Source organism: Trachurus japonicus, chromosome 14, assembly GCF_045865225.1.
Source record: "Trachurus japonicus isolate A0001 chromosome 14, Traja_1.0".
In the NCBI taxonomy this organism is placed as follows: Eukaryota; Metazoa; Chordata; class Actinopteri; order Carangiformes; family Carangidae; genus Trachurus; species Trachurus japonicus.
Window position 1 is genome coordinate 23279666 of NC_140920.1, and position 19882 is coordinate 23299547.

The 19882-nt window shown below is 42.3% G+C and overlaps 1 protein-coding gene across 1 annotated transcript in view; it reads left to right on the forward strand.

Moving 5' to 3' along the window:
• The window catches only part of zbtb16a (zinc finger and BTB domain containing 16a), a 138640-nt gene that overhangs the window by 110495 nt on the left and 8263 nt on the right, over nucleotides 1–19882 (forward strand). Inside the window, exon 5 of the mRNA XM_085798388.1 lies at nucleotides 11456–11626. Coding sequence (XP_085654514.1) covers nucleotides 11456–11626 — 171 coding nt within the window. The remainder of the gene's footprint in view (nucleotides 1–11455; nucleotides 11627–19882) is intronic.

Sequence of the window (19882 nt, forward strand, 5' to 3'; positions counted from 1 at the left end):
AAAACCCTTATTGTTGTACCCAGTGAATCAGTGAATAAGATCTGAAAGGATTTTTTTTTCTCATTTTCAAGATCATTAATCTCGGTGACAGGGATTTACATCAGCCGACAGATTAACTGATATATTTAGAGTGAAAATGCCTCCATTTCCTGTTTAAGAGAAAAATAGGACTGCACTCAGATGGGGTGCTTCATCTGTAAACACACACTTGAGCATTATGTGGAGAAAACTGGGTATACAAATGACCGGGCTGAGCAAATTTCTCCGTGGGATACTCGAACCTCGAATGCTGTCATTTATTTTCATTGGTTTCCTGCAGTAATGGACTTCGCTGGAACAACATCTTTGTATTTAACCTTGAGAATGAAGCATCTGAGTGCATATGTGCATTTGTGTGGTCGCAAACACACACACAGACACACACTTAACTATGATGATCGTCTCACTTACTATTTTTTCTTAATGGTGCATTTTGCGTGGCTTTTTGCAATTGCACAGGGGTTACAATGTAAATTAAGCCTTTTAATTTAACACTATCAGTCATGCTCCATTGGCCAATGTTATTTAATGTACAGGAATTTGTCATGTTGACACTGGTGCACACAGTACATATCTGATAATATATCTGTAGTATATGTGTGGGACAATACAAAGCATCTGTTGCAACTACATATTCTTGCTGTACATGTCCTACAGCAGTGGGTTGATGCATAACACAATGATTTGTTGAAATGTAGGAGTTGTACAGTGACTTCCAGTTTGTGTGGTGACTTATACACAATGCAGCAGCAGCACAGTAATCCTGGCTGACCTTCAGCAGCCCTGGACCCTGCAGACCACATAATGCAGTCGGTATCGTCTTTTTGTCAGAGCTTTTCTGCCTTGTAAACACAACATCTTGTGAACTCCACACCTTCAGTTTGTAACTCCGGCTTTCTGCTATAAATTTGATGTCTCCAAACCCACGCCGAGTTAACATGTTTTCTCAGACTTGGGAATGCTCCTCCAACACCTCTGGAGACATTATACAGCTGTTTTCATTGGCTGAGTATTGGTCAACCAATTTTGACATGCAAAACCATTTATCCTCTAATAATTACTTTTCACTACTAGTGCAAGGAGTAACATTTCAACACAGGCTGCATCTTTGAAGTTCAGAGCATGATACTGATAGGAGCCTGCAGAAGCCCACAGTAATCAATTCATGCAGTGGAATTCTTTTTTATTAGCTACTTGACTACAGTTTGGTGTAAACACAAACCCTGTATTACAACATGCCTTTGACTATCACGATTTATATTCTGCTAAATGCTAGTATAAGGACAGGTCCTTCTCAGTGGCCCCTACTGGCCCTTTACCAGTTGTCCCTCCCTTGCTGGGCCCCTCTTGTTGAACCCTGGCCCCCCGACAGCCAGAGGAAGAGCCAGCCAGTTGTCATGGCCAGGCTGGCTGAGAGTTAGGGAGGCCAGCTGTAGCACAGGAGCTGTTCCCTCTCATTTCCACTTCATTTATCTGCCCCCACCTCCCCTCCCTTCCTCCATCCATCCATCCATCCCTTCTTCCTTTCTCCTCCTCCCTCTGCCAGTGGACCAGCACTCTCTCCATGCCGAGCTCCACTGTGCCCAGTCAGCTGTGGCAGAGCAAATGGTATCTCTTTTGTTTCTTCACTCTCTCGCTCAAAGACTCAGAGTTTAAGTGCAGTCATATGTTTGTTTTTAAGTAGTCCATATATACTCATTACCAAATTAAAGCCCTCAGATATTAAGGATGCACATAGCCACCCATTTATGTTTTTCTTTTTCTCTCGATAAAGCACCACTTTTGTTTGTCACTTTGGCTCTCTTGCTAAGCTTAGGTTTTCTTAGAAGTAAATAAATCAGTTTATTACCTCAGTTGTAATAGACACAAAGGAGACAGAGGGGCTGGGTGGAGTGTCTTATAAACTGATAACTGAAGTCATGCAGGAAATAAACAGAAGTAAAAGGAACCGAATCACTTCCAGATTTGACCCACTGTAGAGCGGAGCCAGGTCCAGACAGAGCGCTCTCTCTCTGTTTCCTTTTCCCTCCCTCCCTCCCTCCTCCCTCCTCTCCTTGGTATGAATCTGCCGTATCTCATTCCCCAGCGCTAATTCCAATTTAATTGCCAGTAGCCCGAAGCCTCCTCAATAGGAGTAACAAATGGTTTGATTCTGTAGACTTCATCAGACTGCATTTTAAATGCGACACAGTAACCCGGTGCGAATGCCAATGAAGCCTGGCGAGTAGCTCCTCTGTTTACTAATTATCCTTTTTCTTACTCCGAGCCACACTGCACAAGTTGTCTGATTAAATCGGATTTGTGGGGATTGGAGAGTGGGGTAGGTGGGTGCTCCGGTGGTGGTGGTGGTGCTGCTGGGTGAGGAGGAGATGTTGGGGTGGGGGGTGGTGGTGGGTGGATGTGGACATGGTCTGTCCTTGTAAAAGATCTGCAAGTCCACATCAAGGAGGGGAGGGGACGAGGGGTTTCAACTGTAAAATGTGAACTGTAAATCATGATAAAGGGCTTGGCCACTGTTTCTCATGTTGACGTTAATTCCCAGCCTGCATCGTTTATGATCTTTACAGTCAGCATGGTGGTGAGGAGAAAAAACAAACACATGCTGGTAAAATAAATTTAACTGACATTTCAGGATTTATATCCTCTGCAGTCATGCAGCGGAGGGGTTTGAGATTTCCTTTAAGCTTCTGACGTTGGTATTTCAGATCCAAAAATATTTGTCCTTACTGTAAGATGTTACTGTACTTATATTTTTCTTATTGTTAACTTATCTCATCAAGAGATCAAAACCAAAATTGTGTTTTCATGCCTTTCAATTCCCTTTGTTGTCCTCATGCTGGGTATTTGTATCCCCTGAAGATGTTAATCTTTAAAAATAGGTCACAAATATGTGTCATTCCGTCTGAAAAGGTGCAGTAATTTCCTGAATATACTGTATGTATATGTATATATACAAATTTAAACGGTACATTTGATAGAGACTGTTTCCATCCACACATCTGGTGTTCCAGTCAGTATTTACAGCAGCAGTACACAAATGCATGTGCAGGATTGATCCAAATGAAGTATGAAATATCAATATGCATGGTTATAATACTTTTTAGAAAACAGTGGAGCTCTGTGGAAATGAGGGATAAGTGATCCGTCTTTTGTTACACAGACAATATCTGTGTTAGTGCGATGAACACATTTCTGGATTCTGTCTTTTCATTTGTTCACAGTAAAAAGAAAAAAAAACATATATAAATTCTATTATCATAAGCTTTTTCCATTTAACACTGACAGGCCTTTATCAAAACTTGATTTTGTACATTTGCAGTGAATACTGGAAAACATTCAACCATAAAGCCTCCTTCATAATGCATTGTTGTCCATCATAACACCCCGCAGATCCTGAGCTAACACTACAGCTTGAGTAATAATGTGCAAATAATAGTGAAGTGCTCCACTTGCTACAGTAGGGAGAAAATATGGCGAGTATGTGATGCTGTGCAGATGAGGAAATTTGCACTGCTATAAAGACCTCTCCCTGTCAACTAAATGGCCAGTTGAGATGCCATATGGTTGTGCTGACATTATCTCTGGGTAATTAATATGGCATCTCGCCTGGCATCTGGTGGCATTAATCTAGCTGGGAGCAGTTCATCTTACAATGTCAGCGCTGCTGCGGGCCCGACGTGAATTATCACTGCCCGATGGAACAGGGAAGCAGGGACGAAACAAAACAAACCACAGCAGGGCAGGGGTTGTTGACTGTGTGGTGTTGCAGTGTCGTATAATAGAGATTGCCTTTTCTTTGATTTCTTGTTTTCTTTCCTTCACATGAATAATGTGAGGAGCTGTTGGTTCCTTGATTTGATTCCTCATTCAGTAAAGCTGTTGATCGATTCCATCACTGTGCTGATATCATTTTGTTTGCACTTTAACAAATATTTTACAGTCTCCCCCAGTTCTACATTATTTACTAATATTAAAAATCTCCACTCGTGAAATATCCAGCCTTTTGTTGGCTCATTACCTCTAAACAAAATTATGTTCAATGCAGATTGTGACTAGTGTAACCAATGACTGGTTTTGCTTCTCATATTATTATATCAGAATAGTTTTAAATACCGTATCTCACCATTAAAAATATGATAAAATCATCAAGATATTTAGGAGAATAAGGCAAATATTAGAGAAATGTCTGGAAAACAAACAAACAAAAAAACAAAAAGCATTTAGCTGCTTTTCTGTTTTATTATTCAGCTCTTGATTTTCTAATTCATCTGGCAAGCTGTTGTGGGATTCTTGATCCCCACGTTAGGAGCTATGTACTGATCTAATGTGTGTGCTGACAGGAATCAGTTCAGCTGTTTCCTTAGTTTGTTGCATTGTGGGACAGCAGTGTCCATCGACACTGTGATGTTGTTTTTTCATTGAAGGACAAAAGAAAGTCCTGCTTTCTAAAACATGTTCATAACCTGGGGATTAGATCATGTTCAAACTCTATGGATTGTTTTTTACTGCATACAGAGTCCTCTCTCTGTTTGTGAAGCCTCATTCCTCCCTCTACCAGCCTGATCAATAAATAGTTCTGTGGAGGTGTTTTTTAAATGAATTAGCAGTTGCGCATTACATCTTTCTCATGCCGTACTAGCTGCATACACAAACATACACACACAGTGTGCTACGTTGGAGGCCAGGCTCCTGTGTTCGTGTTGCTGCTGTTATGTGTGTGTGTTCTGAAGCACTTTAGAGGAACCAGACTGGAAACGTGAGCTGAGAAAAGAGGATGTTAATGAGCGCTGTGCACAGTTGGATAACAGAATACTCCGAGCATGACACTAGTACAGGTGATAGATCTGATTTTGGAAATCTGTGTCCTCCCATGCTCCCTCAAAGATCATGAATCAACCACGGTGTCTTAAAATGTAAACACCAGCTCTCTGCTCCAGGAGGTGAGGGAATGTTGAGGTGGTTTCCCAAAACTTAAAGATTGAGCAAATGAGGAACGTCTTCAGTAGTAGCAGGTTAAACACTGAAATCCTAAAGTTCACATGACAGCTGTTGCCATGGAAATTTCAAGATGTTGAACAGACTTCAGGGCCTTAAACAGACATCAAACTAATCCTAACTTGATCCCTAACTTAAACCAAGATTGATTGCTTGCCTAGATTTAAGCATTAGCCACAGTTTGACAAACAGGAGGTGATTTGCCCAGGTTGTGTGGAGTGATGTAATTTGGATGCAATGCATGTTATGTAAACCACTTTAACAGTATGCTTATTTCCTCATTTCTGCATCTGTGTTGGCAGCCCTCACGCCTCTGTTAGCACCACACGGTACATTTACTGCACAGTCAGTCTGAATGTACAATTAGATCAGAGCTCTGGAAGTGTTTCGCATGTGCATCGTGATGCACTGAACATAGTTAGAAAGGGTAGCCATTTTTCTTTTCCACTGTTAAAAACAAATTGGTTGCCTAGATCATCTGCTGCAGCGACCGTAATCGCGCTGAGGGACATATGTCTAACAGTATGTCTCTATGGCTCGGAGTGCAGTGAGGCTGAGAGCTGGGGCGTCTTTAAATGTGCTGATCATATGAGAATGATGAAATCACTGACACTGTGGATCGCACTGCAGTTTGTTTGCAGTAAAACAAGTAGAACTCAGTCGCTTTACCATCCGATAATCCATCAGAAAAAAACTATTCTCATGAAAGCAGAAGATTTGTTTTTATTCTTATCCTGTAAAGGCATTATAAAAAATAACATCCAATTTGGGAGATCCTGAGAACAAGTGTGAGTGTTGGCTACAACAGATTGTTGTTTATCCTGTGTCATCCTGGAAGATGACCAATTTCTTATCTCACAAGACCAAACAGAAACATTAGCATGTGTCATTATATGTAAGAGGATGGTGTTAAGGAGAAAATGTGAAATGGGACTGTACGCCCCCAGGTGTTCCTGCTGGGCAGCAACATGCCAGAAACGATGACTACGGTGTGAAGCCATGAGAACATCTCATTGAGGGACCTTTTCCCATGTGTACAGGAGTAAATAACAGACGGCATTTATTTGTTCGTTCATGACGGGATGCGTTTCTCCAGTGACACCCCGCGGAGTCAGCGGTAAAGAGGTGCTCGGCGACCTTTTCAGAACGGCTGTGACCTAATGTGTGATGAAGCCTGATTGCAGATGAGAGTAACAACAAACACTTAAAGTCTAGACGAAGCTAAAGAGCAGCGGGTACGTCACCTCTGCTTCCGCTTCTCACACCTCACTCTGCCGACATCGGCAGCATTGTTGTGACTGGTGTTTGTGGCGAGTGTCAGCTCGATGTACGGCAGCTAGCGGAGCTGAGAATTCGACAGGATGGATGTTGCTGTGACTGGCTGTTGAAGACTGTGTTTGCCAGTGCGAAGTGGGGGCGGGGCAGCCTGTTGGGAAATGGAAACGATTTGCACAGATGAAAGCTGGATGGTGCAAACTTCTAAAGATGAGCTGTGGTGGACAGTCTTCTTCTGATTACCTTCAGTATGAAAAAACTAAATAAATTGGATGTATGCCAAGAGTGCTGCTATCTAAAAATAAAGAAAAGGTCTGGTTTTGAAAACACCAGTGCACTCTGGGAATGGTTTTGGGCGCATTTCAACCAAGTACAGAAGATGTCTCAAGGAGATTTGAAGTGCAACTCATTTTTCATGAGGATATCAACTCAAAATGTCCTCCACCAAACAGTGTGCACCATTTAAAGGTTATAAATAGATCTGTGTTGCCAACACTGCTATAAACATCACTCTGTGTCAGACGCAAAAGCATACATGTTCATTTTGTTGGCAAGAAATTATTATTTTGCTTTCACTTGAAAATAAGGTAAACAATTTATTTGATCAAATAAACCCACATTTCTTAAACCGGGATGGACACTCTGACTTTGGGGTTATGTTTCTGTTATTGGATTTCAATGTGAGATCAGAATGATGCACCTACAGTTAATGTAGGTGTTTATAGGATACAGACACCTACATCTGGTCACTACCCTTCCCTATACAGATAAACTATAGATTGCTATTGACATGAGCGAGCAGTAACAGAGGTTGAGGGCTGTGGTAATGGCCTGTGATTGAACACCTTGTGCTGAGGTCCCGCTGCTCTCTGCCTCATTAACTCTGGCAGGTCCTCTGTTCAGCACGCTGCATTGCAGGCCACAGTGAGGACGCATTTAACTGTCTCAAATGCAGTCCAAGACACATAGGCGTTTGGAAAAGGATTTAAAAAAGGATTTTCGAGGGCGGTAATGAAAAATTACAGCCAAACATTACAAGTTCCTGTGCTGCTTCCGGGATGATGCTGCATGCACAAAACATTAAATCTGCGTCTGAGAGCAGGAAATGTTGGTTTTCACATGTACATATAAAAAGCACAGACTACAGAAAAACAGGCATGTGGAGTCAGCAAGCACAGTTTTGTCAGTGGATCTAAAAAATGGGGCATGATATAATGAATATCTTAAGGATTGTAAGTTTGAGGCCATTAATTGTGATATTTTAAGACTTTCTCAGACTTTGTGTTAGAGCCGGTGGGTGGGAGCCTGGTTACCCTGCTGCACACCAGGATCAGAGGAAGAGCCTACCTCGGTGGCCAGCCTCAGCCCTTAGGCCATTTCTCTGCTCTGTGCCCATCCGACCACTGTCACCTCGCATCAGGGAGTATTCCTCTCCATTACCAGCCTCTGTCCGTCCCCCACTTAAATAACAGCAGCCCTGCCACTCCAGGCCCATTAAGATACTGCCGGCACTGCCGCAGCCACACACACACCAACAGCCACAAACTAGCCAGGCCTTTATAAATAGATGGCGGCAGGAGGAAAGAGAGAGAGAGGCTGGTTGGAGGAGGTAAATTATTCCAAAACAGCCAAACAGGAATGAGACTAAGAACCCCCCACCACTTCCAGCTCCTCCAGCTCCTCCTTTCAGGTGTCACTTTGGGCTGACTCAATTTTACACTGTAATGGACCTCCTGGGTCAACTACTTTTCTCCCACCTTTCCTTCCTTTTTTATCTCTCCACCGCTCTCTTCATCTATCAGCAGCCGACAACACCTTTACTCGCTTTCCAGCAACACACACATTATTCCCGGTACTGACTGTATAGTTTGCACCACTTAATTTTGGCCAACTCTAATCAGGGCTCGCACTACACTTTACTTCAAACTGTGGTTTACAGACAGGAAAGAGCCCATGATAACAAGTGACCAGCTCATTCCCCAAACAGACTGTTGCAAAGCTGGACGTAACATTAAAAGAGTCGACTACAGGTTACCGAATAATCGTTTCAAAGCCGCGCATTTGCATTTCCCACCCACCACCATCTTTTTGCAGTTGTTTGTCCCAAAACATCAAAATTTACAATGTGTCCGTCCATGTATCGGACTCATGCATTGCACAAGTCTTGTCCTTGCAGTCGACTGTGCGTTAAACATATTCGACTTGGCCATTTATTTTCTTCAAGTGCTACGATACAAGCACACAACATAGTTCATTACCTGAGAGTCCTTGCATATTGTTTTTTATTCAAATCCAAAAAAGTAGCATTGAAAGTACTCAATGAAAGACCCTACTTAAAGACAGAGAGAATTCAGTTCTTTGAAGGATGAATGAGATGGAAATCTACTGCCCATGTTTCATTGGCTTATTATAGTTGAGCTTGTCCTCGCTGTTAACGCAGCACAAGATAAAGAAAAGCTGAAATATCTTTCAAGCCATATTGTCCGTATTGCCATTGTCCAGCTTTGGGGTCTCTTTGAGTTTATGTTTGCACTACACCACTGAATACAAAGGCTTCCTAGGGGTTGCATAAATAACGTCTCTTCAAAGCTAAGCGCGTAAGGTTAGATCCAAGATGTGGTCATTCTTTCGTTTTGTGGTATTCAGAAAGCAGCATGTTTAAATGTCCATCAGTTCCTTCTTTTCTTCCTCCTCCCTTTGTTCTTTACCAGTGGATTTTTGTCTGTGTGTGTCACTCTGCCTGTTTGCTCTCTGTGTGACTCTCCTGGCTGTCTCTTGCATCTTTGAAAACACACCTATGAAGACAGTGACTGTCAGACCTTTCTTAAAGTTGATACAAACTTGCTGACACGCATTGTACAACATTCAGCTCAATGTGACACCCGACTGTAACTGCCCCATCTTCAAAGGGAAGAATCTTTTGCATGCGTTGTGGCCACTTTTTGTTCACCAGCTTTGTTTCTGTGTGTGGGAGTGTGTGTCTGTATTTGGGTTTTGTATTTCCACCATGTCCACGCCTTTGCCCAGACCTGAGGTCAGAGGTCGGCTAACCTTTTACATTCCAAAACCTTTTTATCCCCCTCCTTAACTCTCCATCTTGGCCAAAGACCCTGTCTTTCAATCCTCATCTGACTCAGTCACTTATCCTGCCTCTAAACCATTAAGGCCATTTTCATCTTCCAAACATAATACTTGTTACTTTAAGTCTTTAATGTGGCTGGCCATGAGTGATTTGGTCTGATGTGTGCCTGGGGGAAAGAAGTCCTCTGCTCATGCTAGCCCACTGACAGAGCTGGGCACAAAGAAATACGCTGAACCAAGAAGGAGCGAGAGAGGTAGAGAGAGAACAGCAGTGAATAGGGGACAGGCTTGTCAATCAAAGCCACTTGTAAGTACCTGGAGTCCTTAGGGGATTCCAGGAGCAGTCGACCCTGGTCAATAGCCTCTTCATTGATAAAAGCAGAGAGGAGAAGAGACGGGTAAGGAGAATAAAATTCAGGAGAGATCCAGCTTAGCACTAGTTATGTTGTTTCTGCGTAGATGCAAATCTCCACACATTGACCAGCCTTACCAACTAATTACATAGGCACAGATGGCAACATTTTCACATAAATGCCTTTTATTTCTTCTTACAAACTTTTAACACACAACTCAACACAAGCAGTCACTGATAGATTTTACATGTTAAAGACAAATCCTGCAAAACCCCACTGGTTCACAGGACATGGTTATCTCTCTGAAAATGAGAAAGAAAAGTTGAATTAGCGCATCATAATGACATAGAAGGCGAAATATTGAAATATTGAATGTTTAACATTTTATCTAAAGGTGGAGCTGAAGGAAAAACCATTGCCATAAAGGTTTATCCTCAAGGGGGCATGAATTTCCCAAGAGCATTTTATGGCATTTTATCTGCCCAACAAATTTTAATTCTTATTATTTTATATTTCCCAAGCTGCTGATTCTGGGACCAAAGAAACTTCAATTGTGTTATACTAACCCAACAGTTGTCATCCTCTGGGGACCATGCATGTGGTTTACCTCACCTTTTCAGTCACAGTCAAGTTGAACAATGATCTGATGAGAAGACACATGTGCTGTTCTTCTCGTGCGAGAGAAAATGAAACATGGAGACAGAGCTAAAGTCAGAAGGGGATGGTTTGTCAATATTTGTTACTCTCTGCTAGATGTGCCAAAATTTGTTTTATTTATTTATTTCCTCCCTTGGTTTCCACATTCCTTTACTCTACTATATATTTTGAATCTCCTATCTTTACCTGCTTTCCAGAAACTTTTCTCCCTCCTATCATCATCCTCCAGCAGAGTATCCTCCATCCATCCCCATTCTTTAGCGCATATAGTGCAGCCGAGACAGTGATTGATCTGGCGTGGAGGCTGTCGTGGGCCCTCCTCCTCCTGCAGTTGTTATGAACATGAGGCGGGCTGCTCTTCATAGATTTTTAAATTAGTGTCAGCTTTGCCCCAAAGATGTGTTATTGACTGATGAAATAGAAACTGAGCTCCAAACACTCAGTCCTTCCCCAGAGTTTTCCCCAGCCTGGTAATTGAAAAAGTGTGAAGGGAGTGTGTTCAAGGGAGCGTGCAGCTGTGTATGTGTGTGTGCGCGTTCCGGTGTTTGTGATTTTATGTGTTTGTGTGCTTGCAATTGTGTGCTCTTTATCTCTGCTGGAGAAAAATGCACACTGCTCGTCGGAGTCAAGATTTGATTGAAGTATTGCATAGGAGATCTTTATCTTTCTACTCACCCACCTTAAAACACGAGTGATGTGTGCACCTTTAATCCTACAAATACAGTATGCCCCGTGTAAGCTTATGAAGGCATGGTTAGTAAGCTGTCATATATCTGAGCCTGCGGCATCACACCTGGGTTGTTGTGTATCCTGTACCTTAATCACTGTTTGCATGAATCTTTAGTGTGATTTGTTTAAGTATAGCTGCCAATGGCTGTTGCTGTGGTGGAAGTTAATGCCCCTGCCACTATGAAATATAACAGAAACCCAAACACCAAAACAGTTTTTTACTGCAACTTGAGTCTGATTGTTAGAATCTATACACTCGCCTTGTTAATTCCTGGATCTGGAAACATCGTGACACTAATCTCCCTCTTTTGTCTCCTCCACTACAGGCTCAGACATGGCCATCTTCTGCCTGCTTTGTGGGAAGCGTTTCCAGACCCAGACAGCACTGCAGCAGCACATGGAAGTCCACGCCGGCGTTCGCAGCTACATTTGCAGTGAATGCAATCGGACTTTCCCCAGCCATACTGCACTCAAACGTCACCTACGCTCACACACAGGTCAGTGGAAGTACTCATCTTCACTCTTGTTGTAGGGCTTTGTGTGGAGCGTTAATGTGCTCCACTTGTGTTATTATCCATTTATAGTTTTGTGCCTCTTCTCCTGGTCAACGTTGTGGTTGTAGCAAACTACGTAGAGCAGAGTAGATCTCATATTCCTCTCTACTTTTCTAACCTGTTCTGGGGAATCCCTCCGCATTCCCAGACCAGATGGGATATGTAATCCCTCTGCTGCTTCCTGGGTCTGCCCAAGGGTCAACTCCCATTTTAACCCAAAATACCTCATCAGGAAAACCTCCTTTGAGACCCTGTATCCAGATGTCCAAACCACCACACCTAGCTCCCAAGAGCCAACACTTCCTATTTTGCACCTTTATTAAACTCTGAGATTTCCTCTAATGCCCAGTCCAATCTCCCACCCAGGGACCATTAAGCCACCTGCTTCTATCCCCAATTCAGTGGCACACATTGTCTGTAGCTTACATAAACACCACAATATTCTGTTAAAACTATAAATGACCTAAAATATCAATATGAAATATGGATTTTATGCCAATGACAACCAGCCCTGCCTAAACAAGCATTTGCAGTGATCTTGCATCACTGTTCTCGTCTGCCCCGTTATTTTCCAATGAGCAGACTTAAATGTATCTTGATTCTACCAAACTATTAATAGAGCGGAGCAGACAGGGCAGAACACATCATTTTCATTGACATCATTTACTCAGTTTTATTGAAGACATTTTGAATGTTGAAACAGTTTGAAAAGATTTTTGGCATTAATGGAACATTGATTTTATGAGTCGTGGCTGCGCTTCAGAGAGCACACATCTATAGAGACTGGACAAACTTCCAGAAGGACAACCAGCTCGAAGCATCATGAGTGGTTTTCCTCCAGACGTGACGCTTAGAATTGAGGCCGTTCGATCTTGGTTTCATCAGACCAAACAATCTTGTTTCTCACAGTCTCACAGTCTGAAAGTCCTTCAGGTGTGTTTTTTTGCCAACTCCAAGCAGCCTTCGAGTTTCTCTCACTGAGGAGAAGTGTCTGTCTGGCCACTCTGCCATAGAGCTCAGACTGCAGTGCTGTAGTGATGACTGTCCTCCTGTAAGTTTCTCCATCTTCACGCAGGATCTCTAGAGCTCAGCCACAATGACCAATCGGGTGGACACCTCTACAAAGAGCCCCGTTGATTCTAAACTTCCTCCATTCAAGAATTATTGAGGGCATTGTGCTCTTCGGGACCTTTAAAAGAGAAGAAAGATTTTTTTGTCATCTTCCCAAGACAGTCCTGTCTCTGAACTTCAGAGCTTAGACTCAGATCTTGTTTTTAAGCTCTAAGACTTTATATAGATAAGTGTGTGCCTTCCCAAATACTTTCTAAACAATTATATTAAAACTGTAAAATGACAAAATGTAAAAAAAAAAAAATAATAATAATAATAATATATAATAATAATATAATATAATAACATGGACTTGAAAATATAAAATCTGAGACAAACCCATTTACAATTATAGAACTCCACATCGTAAATACAGGCTATTTTTCTTTCATATTACATGTGGATAAATTCACAATACAGGTACATGAGATTTTTAAGTGAAATGTGAAAGTAAAGCAGAAATTTCAAACTTAAGGTTTTCAAATTTTCACATATCTTCCATATATCTGCAGTGAGTGGCCACACAGACTGTTCTTTATGTTTTATTCTTAAAGAATGGATATGTTTTTCAAATATTGAGCTCAGTGTATTTTGAATATTTTTTTTATAAATATGTAATCCTGAAATCGAGAGAAAATATAAATTTTTCCTCCTGTTAATAATCTGTTAGATTATCATGCAGTGTGTGGTTGCAGGATAATGGAGTTGCAGATCCTGAAAAAAGTGGCATGTGCAGAGATTTAGTGACAAAAACCTGAAAAGAAATGATGAGGAGTGTTATGGTCAATCATCGCTAACAGTAAAATACAAAGCAAAACCTGAGGTTTTATTTTAGGAAATAGGAGTGAATAGTGTTTTCCCACCCAGTTACATTTAGCTCAGCTGAATAAACAGCGTTAATTCGGGTCAACAGAATGAATGAATTTTGCCGCAGTCACATGAAGCTTATTTACAGTGACTACTTTGTTGTTGTTTTTTTGCCTCCGTCCACTAGTAATTCTCTCTGTGCCGGCTCTCCACTGAGGCGAGGCCAGGATACTAATACATTGTTGCAAGGGAGCAGAGGTAGCCTGACGGATGCGGTTTTTCAGAGTGAAAAAAAAAACCCTACCATGACAGAATATGAACACATGGAAATGAATCCCATTTCGCTGGCGAGGGATGGAGGCTTTTTTCTTCCCTCCCCCCCAACCTCTCTCTCTCCCAGCTGCCTGTCTGCGACCTTAAATAACAGTCTCACTGTCAGAGCCGATTTAGCTCACCGGCTCACGGATAAATATTTGAAACGAAAGGCAGTGAGATGAGAGCAGTCGGCCCTATTTACAAGTCAGGCGAATACACCATTAGTGTGTGATGGTGGTACGGGCTGGGGTTTGGGGCGGGGGTGGGGGTGAACAGAGCTGCTTGAGCCGCCTGTACAGTAGCGATGCACACATCTGCTCCGTCTAGCAGACATTGGAGAGGACACGAGCGCCGTCTCTGATCCACCTGCCCACCCGGGCAACGCAAATGTCACCTCAACCCGTCTCTGGAGCTGCAGATGAGACTTTGCAGCCTTGTGCCACTTTGAACCTCATCCCGCTGTGGGCGTGTGTTAAACCACAATGAGCCAGCCGTGAAAGCAATCGTTTAAATATGATGTGGAGCTTTTGTCAGGGGATTATAAAGTCAGCAACTCACACAGCCATCATCTGCACCCGAAATAGGCCCTAATTTACCCTCCAAAAAAAAAAAGGCATAGAGGCATGGCGTTCCTCTACATTTGCACTTTGATGTTAATAATCTCATTCACACTTTGCTGGGTAACAAGGCAAAAATAGTGTATAAAAACAGACAGAGCTAGACAGCATTTCCACCTCAGAGAATCAGTCTTATAAGTCTACCTGTGTGGAGCCGTGCTTGTTGATACAGATGTGTGAATTCCCATCATCTAGCAAAGTCCATCCAATGTAGACATCTGTTACCTGTTACATGCACCTGAACTCAGTTTTCCTTAATTCATTTGAAATGCAAATGTAGTCTCAATAACAAAGATTCAGGCTTGTTTTCAATAGTGAGGAGGACACAATAAAGTCAAAGAGGGATTATTATACTAAAATGATTGTTATTTTCCATGATAAAGATATTCAAACCAAAAAAATGAAATTTTATGCAAATAACTACGTACCTATTTTCAGTGGCATCAAATTTTAACCTTGTGAGGTAGTGAGAACTCACAAATGAAAATCCATCTTATCAGACTCCAACTCACCAAACCACAGTGATTCAGACTAATCAGTGTCTTACAAGGAGAAAGCACTGGCAGCCACAGGCCTGTTTTAGGTGTGAGTGACAATGGTGGAGGGGGGGGCAACTGTTATCAACAATGGCAGCTCCTCAAGAGGTGGGAGCAGATACTGTCATAAGGTCAGTTATATCAGAATTTCTTTATATCAAAAGAAGAGACACTGAAGGTTTTCTTGATGGAAACAGATGTCACCATTGACTAATTTGACCCGGCAGATATTGATGAAACACACAAATCAAGACAGTGGCAGAACCATTTACATTCCTGAATCATGTTGAATCTTCCACTTAATCTGCACAATAACACCAACAAGCTCCACCACTCAAAAGGTTAGCACTGCTTCCCTGTAGTCTGAGATGTGCAATGCACACTAGCTGCTACTCATAGGGTTTATTGCTGTGAGGAAAGAGTGATAATTAAAGAGGACTCAGATGAGCCTATCGACATTTTCATCAATTAAGAGCTTCTCTCATCTACATTATGAATGACGGCTGGACAGTAAGAGGACGCTGTTTACACAGATTTTAGTGTGCAAACAAATTATGTCTTTAAACAACCGCAACTGGAATGAAGCAGAGTAATTTTCATTTGGTTCCTTTAAAGGCATAGATTTCTGCATAGTAATGGAAAGACCAAGACAAAGATCTAATGAGAACCAATAGTTTAACCTATTTTAGTTTGAATGCCAACACCTTGAGGGATCTGACACTGATAAATGTCACATGTCATCATAAAACATCTCACACCACCTAGTGTCTATTAACTGCTAAGAAAATGTTCTGATGAATGAGATAGTTGGCCTAACATGTTTCAATCTATTCTCTTATTTTCCTCTGTATGACGAATCAACTTTTATCTTTTAGGTAAGAAATATGAGCTCAGCCTTTGTGGTGGATGGTTAATTAGATACAGCTCTGCAGAAAATGAATCCTCTAATTTTAGAAATTAAGTTAGATTTTATTTCATTTGGTGAATGATGTGTTATATTTGGTATATTTGTGTTCTTTAGTAGAACAACACATATTCAATGTCTCTTGAGGTAAAAACAAAAATCCCCCTACTTAGCTGTTTTAATAGAATATGTCTGAGTGGTTTTATGGGAGTGCATGACCATCTTTATAAGGCTGACCTGAGGCCTGAGTGACAGGAAGGAAACCCTTACATGGCTGGTTAGTAGTTTGGGAGTATAGTAGTATTATTGTCTTGTCCATCCAATGCTCCACCTGTTGAATGCCATTCCTTTGTCTGATTTTGTGATTAAGGTTTATCATGAGCCAAGTTATTGTTGACATATTTAACTCTCCACTTCATTACCGCCTATAGCTGAACTTTAAGAAGCCAGTGTAGCACGAAAAGTAATTGGGAGAAAAATACAGTTGTTTCACTTGTCTTACAACACAATGGCCTTTCAAGGTCGGACTTTAGTGAAGTTGTGTTTTATCGTTAATGAGGTTTAATGAATAAGGTGCGGTGCATACAGTGGTCTTCAGAATACAAATCACTAGTTTCCACAGGTATTTTTCCAGGAAACCAAAGTCAATTTTGGTGAGAATTCCTCGTAAATACCAAGATCTCAGTTCCCAGTATTCACCCCTAATTTTAATGGACATAGTGTAGCATCCCATCTGCCATAGAAAGCTTTCAAGATACTTGGTTATTGGTTGAATCACCGTTCTTTTGTATCATCTGACAACAGAGACCAGCAAAAAGCACTTTTATGGACATTCATTATGTGTGTTTCATTTTACCTGTCGGCTGGCTTATCTTTTGAAAGCAGCCTTGCTAGTGCGGCTCTGACACTGGATCACCATTTAGGACGAGGGAAGAAAAAAAAACAGATTTAATGGTGTTTATTTCAGCATCTTAATCTTGCCATCTCTCCCTCCCCGAGTCTCTCCTCTTATTTCTCGCCATCCACCTGCAGTTTCATCACCTTCTCTTAACATGCCAGGATATTACACACACTTACCTCCCTGTTGCCTTTTTATTTTGTACAAGCTTATTTTGCGCGTATGTACTGTACAGTAGAGCTTCAAGCACACATGCACAAACATACACTAACATGGTGGCAGTCATGGCAGCTGCGCTATTCCCTTTCCCTAACGCCACACACACAGACACACACACTCCATCTTTACAGACCAGGCCTTCATTAATATTCTGTTGTTGTGCACTGTCTGTGTGTAAGTGTCTGTGTGTGTTTTTTTTTCTTTCTTTTTTTTTCTTTTTTTTACTCGGAGCCAATTTGCTGTCTGCTGTGGCGGGGTGTTTTGTGTTCGCAGCTGTATTTGATAGTGCTACAGCCAGAGAGAGAGAGAGACAGAGAGAGAATGGATTTAGAGAGAGAGAGAGAGAGGGAATGAGCCAGTTCTGGTCCTGGCAGTGATGGAGCTCGGTGATTTACAGCCTCTTACCGTATATAATGAACACGCCCCAGGTGCCCACGGGCACAGGCACCCTCGGCAGGCCTTTGGGGTGTCAGAGGAGGTGATAAGGAGGGGGTGAAGGGGTGTATGTAAATGTAGAGATGGTTGGAGGTGGGGGTGCAGGGGGGGGGGTCAGGAGACGCAGGTGGTGATGCTTGGGGGCACCCATGGGTCCACTCACCAAACATGCTGCGGTTCCACCTCACTGTGCCGGGTCCTCATCTGTGGCCTCCCTGCCATGTGGTCACACCAGAGAATGAAAAGGGAAGAGAGGGAAAGAAAGGGAGGAAAGAGGAAAGAAAAGGGAGGGCAGACGGAGAGAGGAAGTGGTAGTGGCAGATTTGGGATGGACGGAGGACATGTCCCCATTATTCCTCCAGCCCCCCGTGAGAATACCCTGACAAAATGAAGTCCTGTCTGGCCCTTTACATCCTCACGTTGTGATTATAGCATCGTGTCTGATTTATTTAAAGCTCGACGGTGCAACTTTGCACTTTGGCGTCCCCGAGTGGTTAGAGCAGATCAACATGCACGATATGCATCCCAGGCACATACAGCCTGCTGGAGCTGGACAGCGGCCACTTGGCATTTTAGACCAGACTGTTCTTTTTCTGCCTCGGCTCATACTGGACATAAGATTATATTCACTGTGTGAAGGTACAGAAAGTAATAGGAAATTAGTGTAATACCCCTATATTATCTATATGCTTTACTTACTGTAATGTACATAGTCGGTTGTCAGTAGGTTGACAGGTAGAGTTTAATAAGCTTTAGTACTACTGAAAAAGACATTTCAACTGTCATGTTATCACTTAACGGCCTCCTACTTTAAGGACATTGTGAGCAATAAAGTAAAAATGAAAGTGAAGAATGACCGCTACAAAGAGACATCATATCCATTTCGGGGCCTTTTTAAATGTATGGTTTGATGGTTGTGTGTCAGATTTCGATCTCCTTCTGCAATGAAAGGAAAATGGTCACCGCTATTGTGAAGAGCACATATTTTATAGTAAATGTGATGCAGTGCACCAACCCTGGTGTACTATTTAAAGTAAAAAAAAAAACCTTGTATTGCACGAGGGAAAGGCAGCGAGCCGCTTCCTGCTAATTCAAGATTTTTGATGATGTTTTCCAACAGCAGACGTTAAGCTCAGCAACAGGACATTAAGCATAAATAACCCTCCACAGGCCTCCTCTGTGTATTAGCATCCCACTCGCTGGTCTGATCGGAGGCCCTAATTAAAGACAGGTGAATCTGAGCTCAATTATTATTCTTGCAGCGTTGTGCGAGCCCACCGAGCACCGTGATGGATTGTGATCTCTGCTGTGGTTGAAACGCTAGAAAGAGCACAATGTCTTACAGCGGGAGCCACTGATAACTTCATGCAGACAAATAAAGACTGTCACTTTTATTGATTTTTACCCAGCCCCCACCGCCGCCGCCATATACACCCACATCTCCTGCTCCATCCCTGTCTCAGTTTTATCCCCCACCCCACACCCTCACCCCTCCTTCCCCATCAAAGCTTCTCTTTAATGGGAAGGCGTCCAACATCACAAGGCATCGAAAACGTTTTCTTCCATGAAAGTGAAGCACACCCAAAATGCAATCAGCATTTAAAGGCTATCCATCTCTTGTTCCTCTTTCATCCCTCTTTCTGTCTGTCCTGAATAAACCGAATGAGTGCATGCATACTGTATGTACAGGCATAAAATGTTAAATAAAATATCTAGGATGGAAGTGAAATTGTCTCTTAACAGCGGGGCAGCGGCTGAAGCACATAACGAGAAATGCAATTTATTCCCTGGCACGTTGCTGCTCGGACAGGCAGATAATGAAAGGCATAGGTCATTGATGGTGACTTAAACCTGCAGCAGTGGAGTGAAATACATTAATAAATATCCACAGCATTACTTGGATGGAGAGTGTAACAGGGGAGGGGCAGGGGGCACAAATGATGCAAGGAGAAGCTCCTCATCAAACGTGGGAATACAATTAGTCTTTGGGCCGCTAGTGAGAGCCTCTTGCAAATCATAATATCCCTGATCATTGACATCTGAATATCCATTACAGCTGCCCTGTAGGGACCTGTTCTGGCAGCCTGAGAAGCACGCTGTGGTGCCTGTTGTCATTTCCATTTCCCCAACTCACACATACTGTACAAGCATAGCCACACCAATGTCTAAAATAAGTCTAATGTCTCAGAATGAGAGTGTGGTTCTCGGTAAATTAAAAGTGTGAATGCATTCACCCAGTGTGAAAGGATTAGACAGAGGAGCCATTAATAGAAGCATACAGTGGGCTGGCAGTAAATAAACACTGGTAAAGCTGTTATTCTGGCTTTACCACTTTTCTAAACTACTGTAAGTAAATTT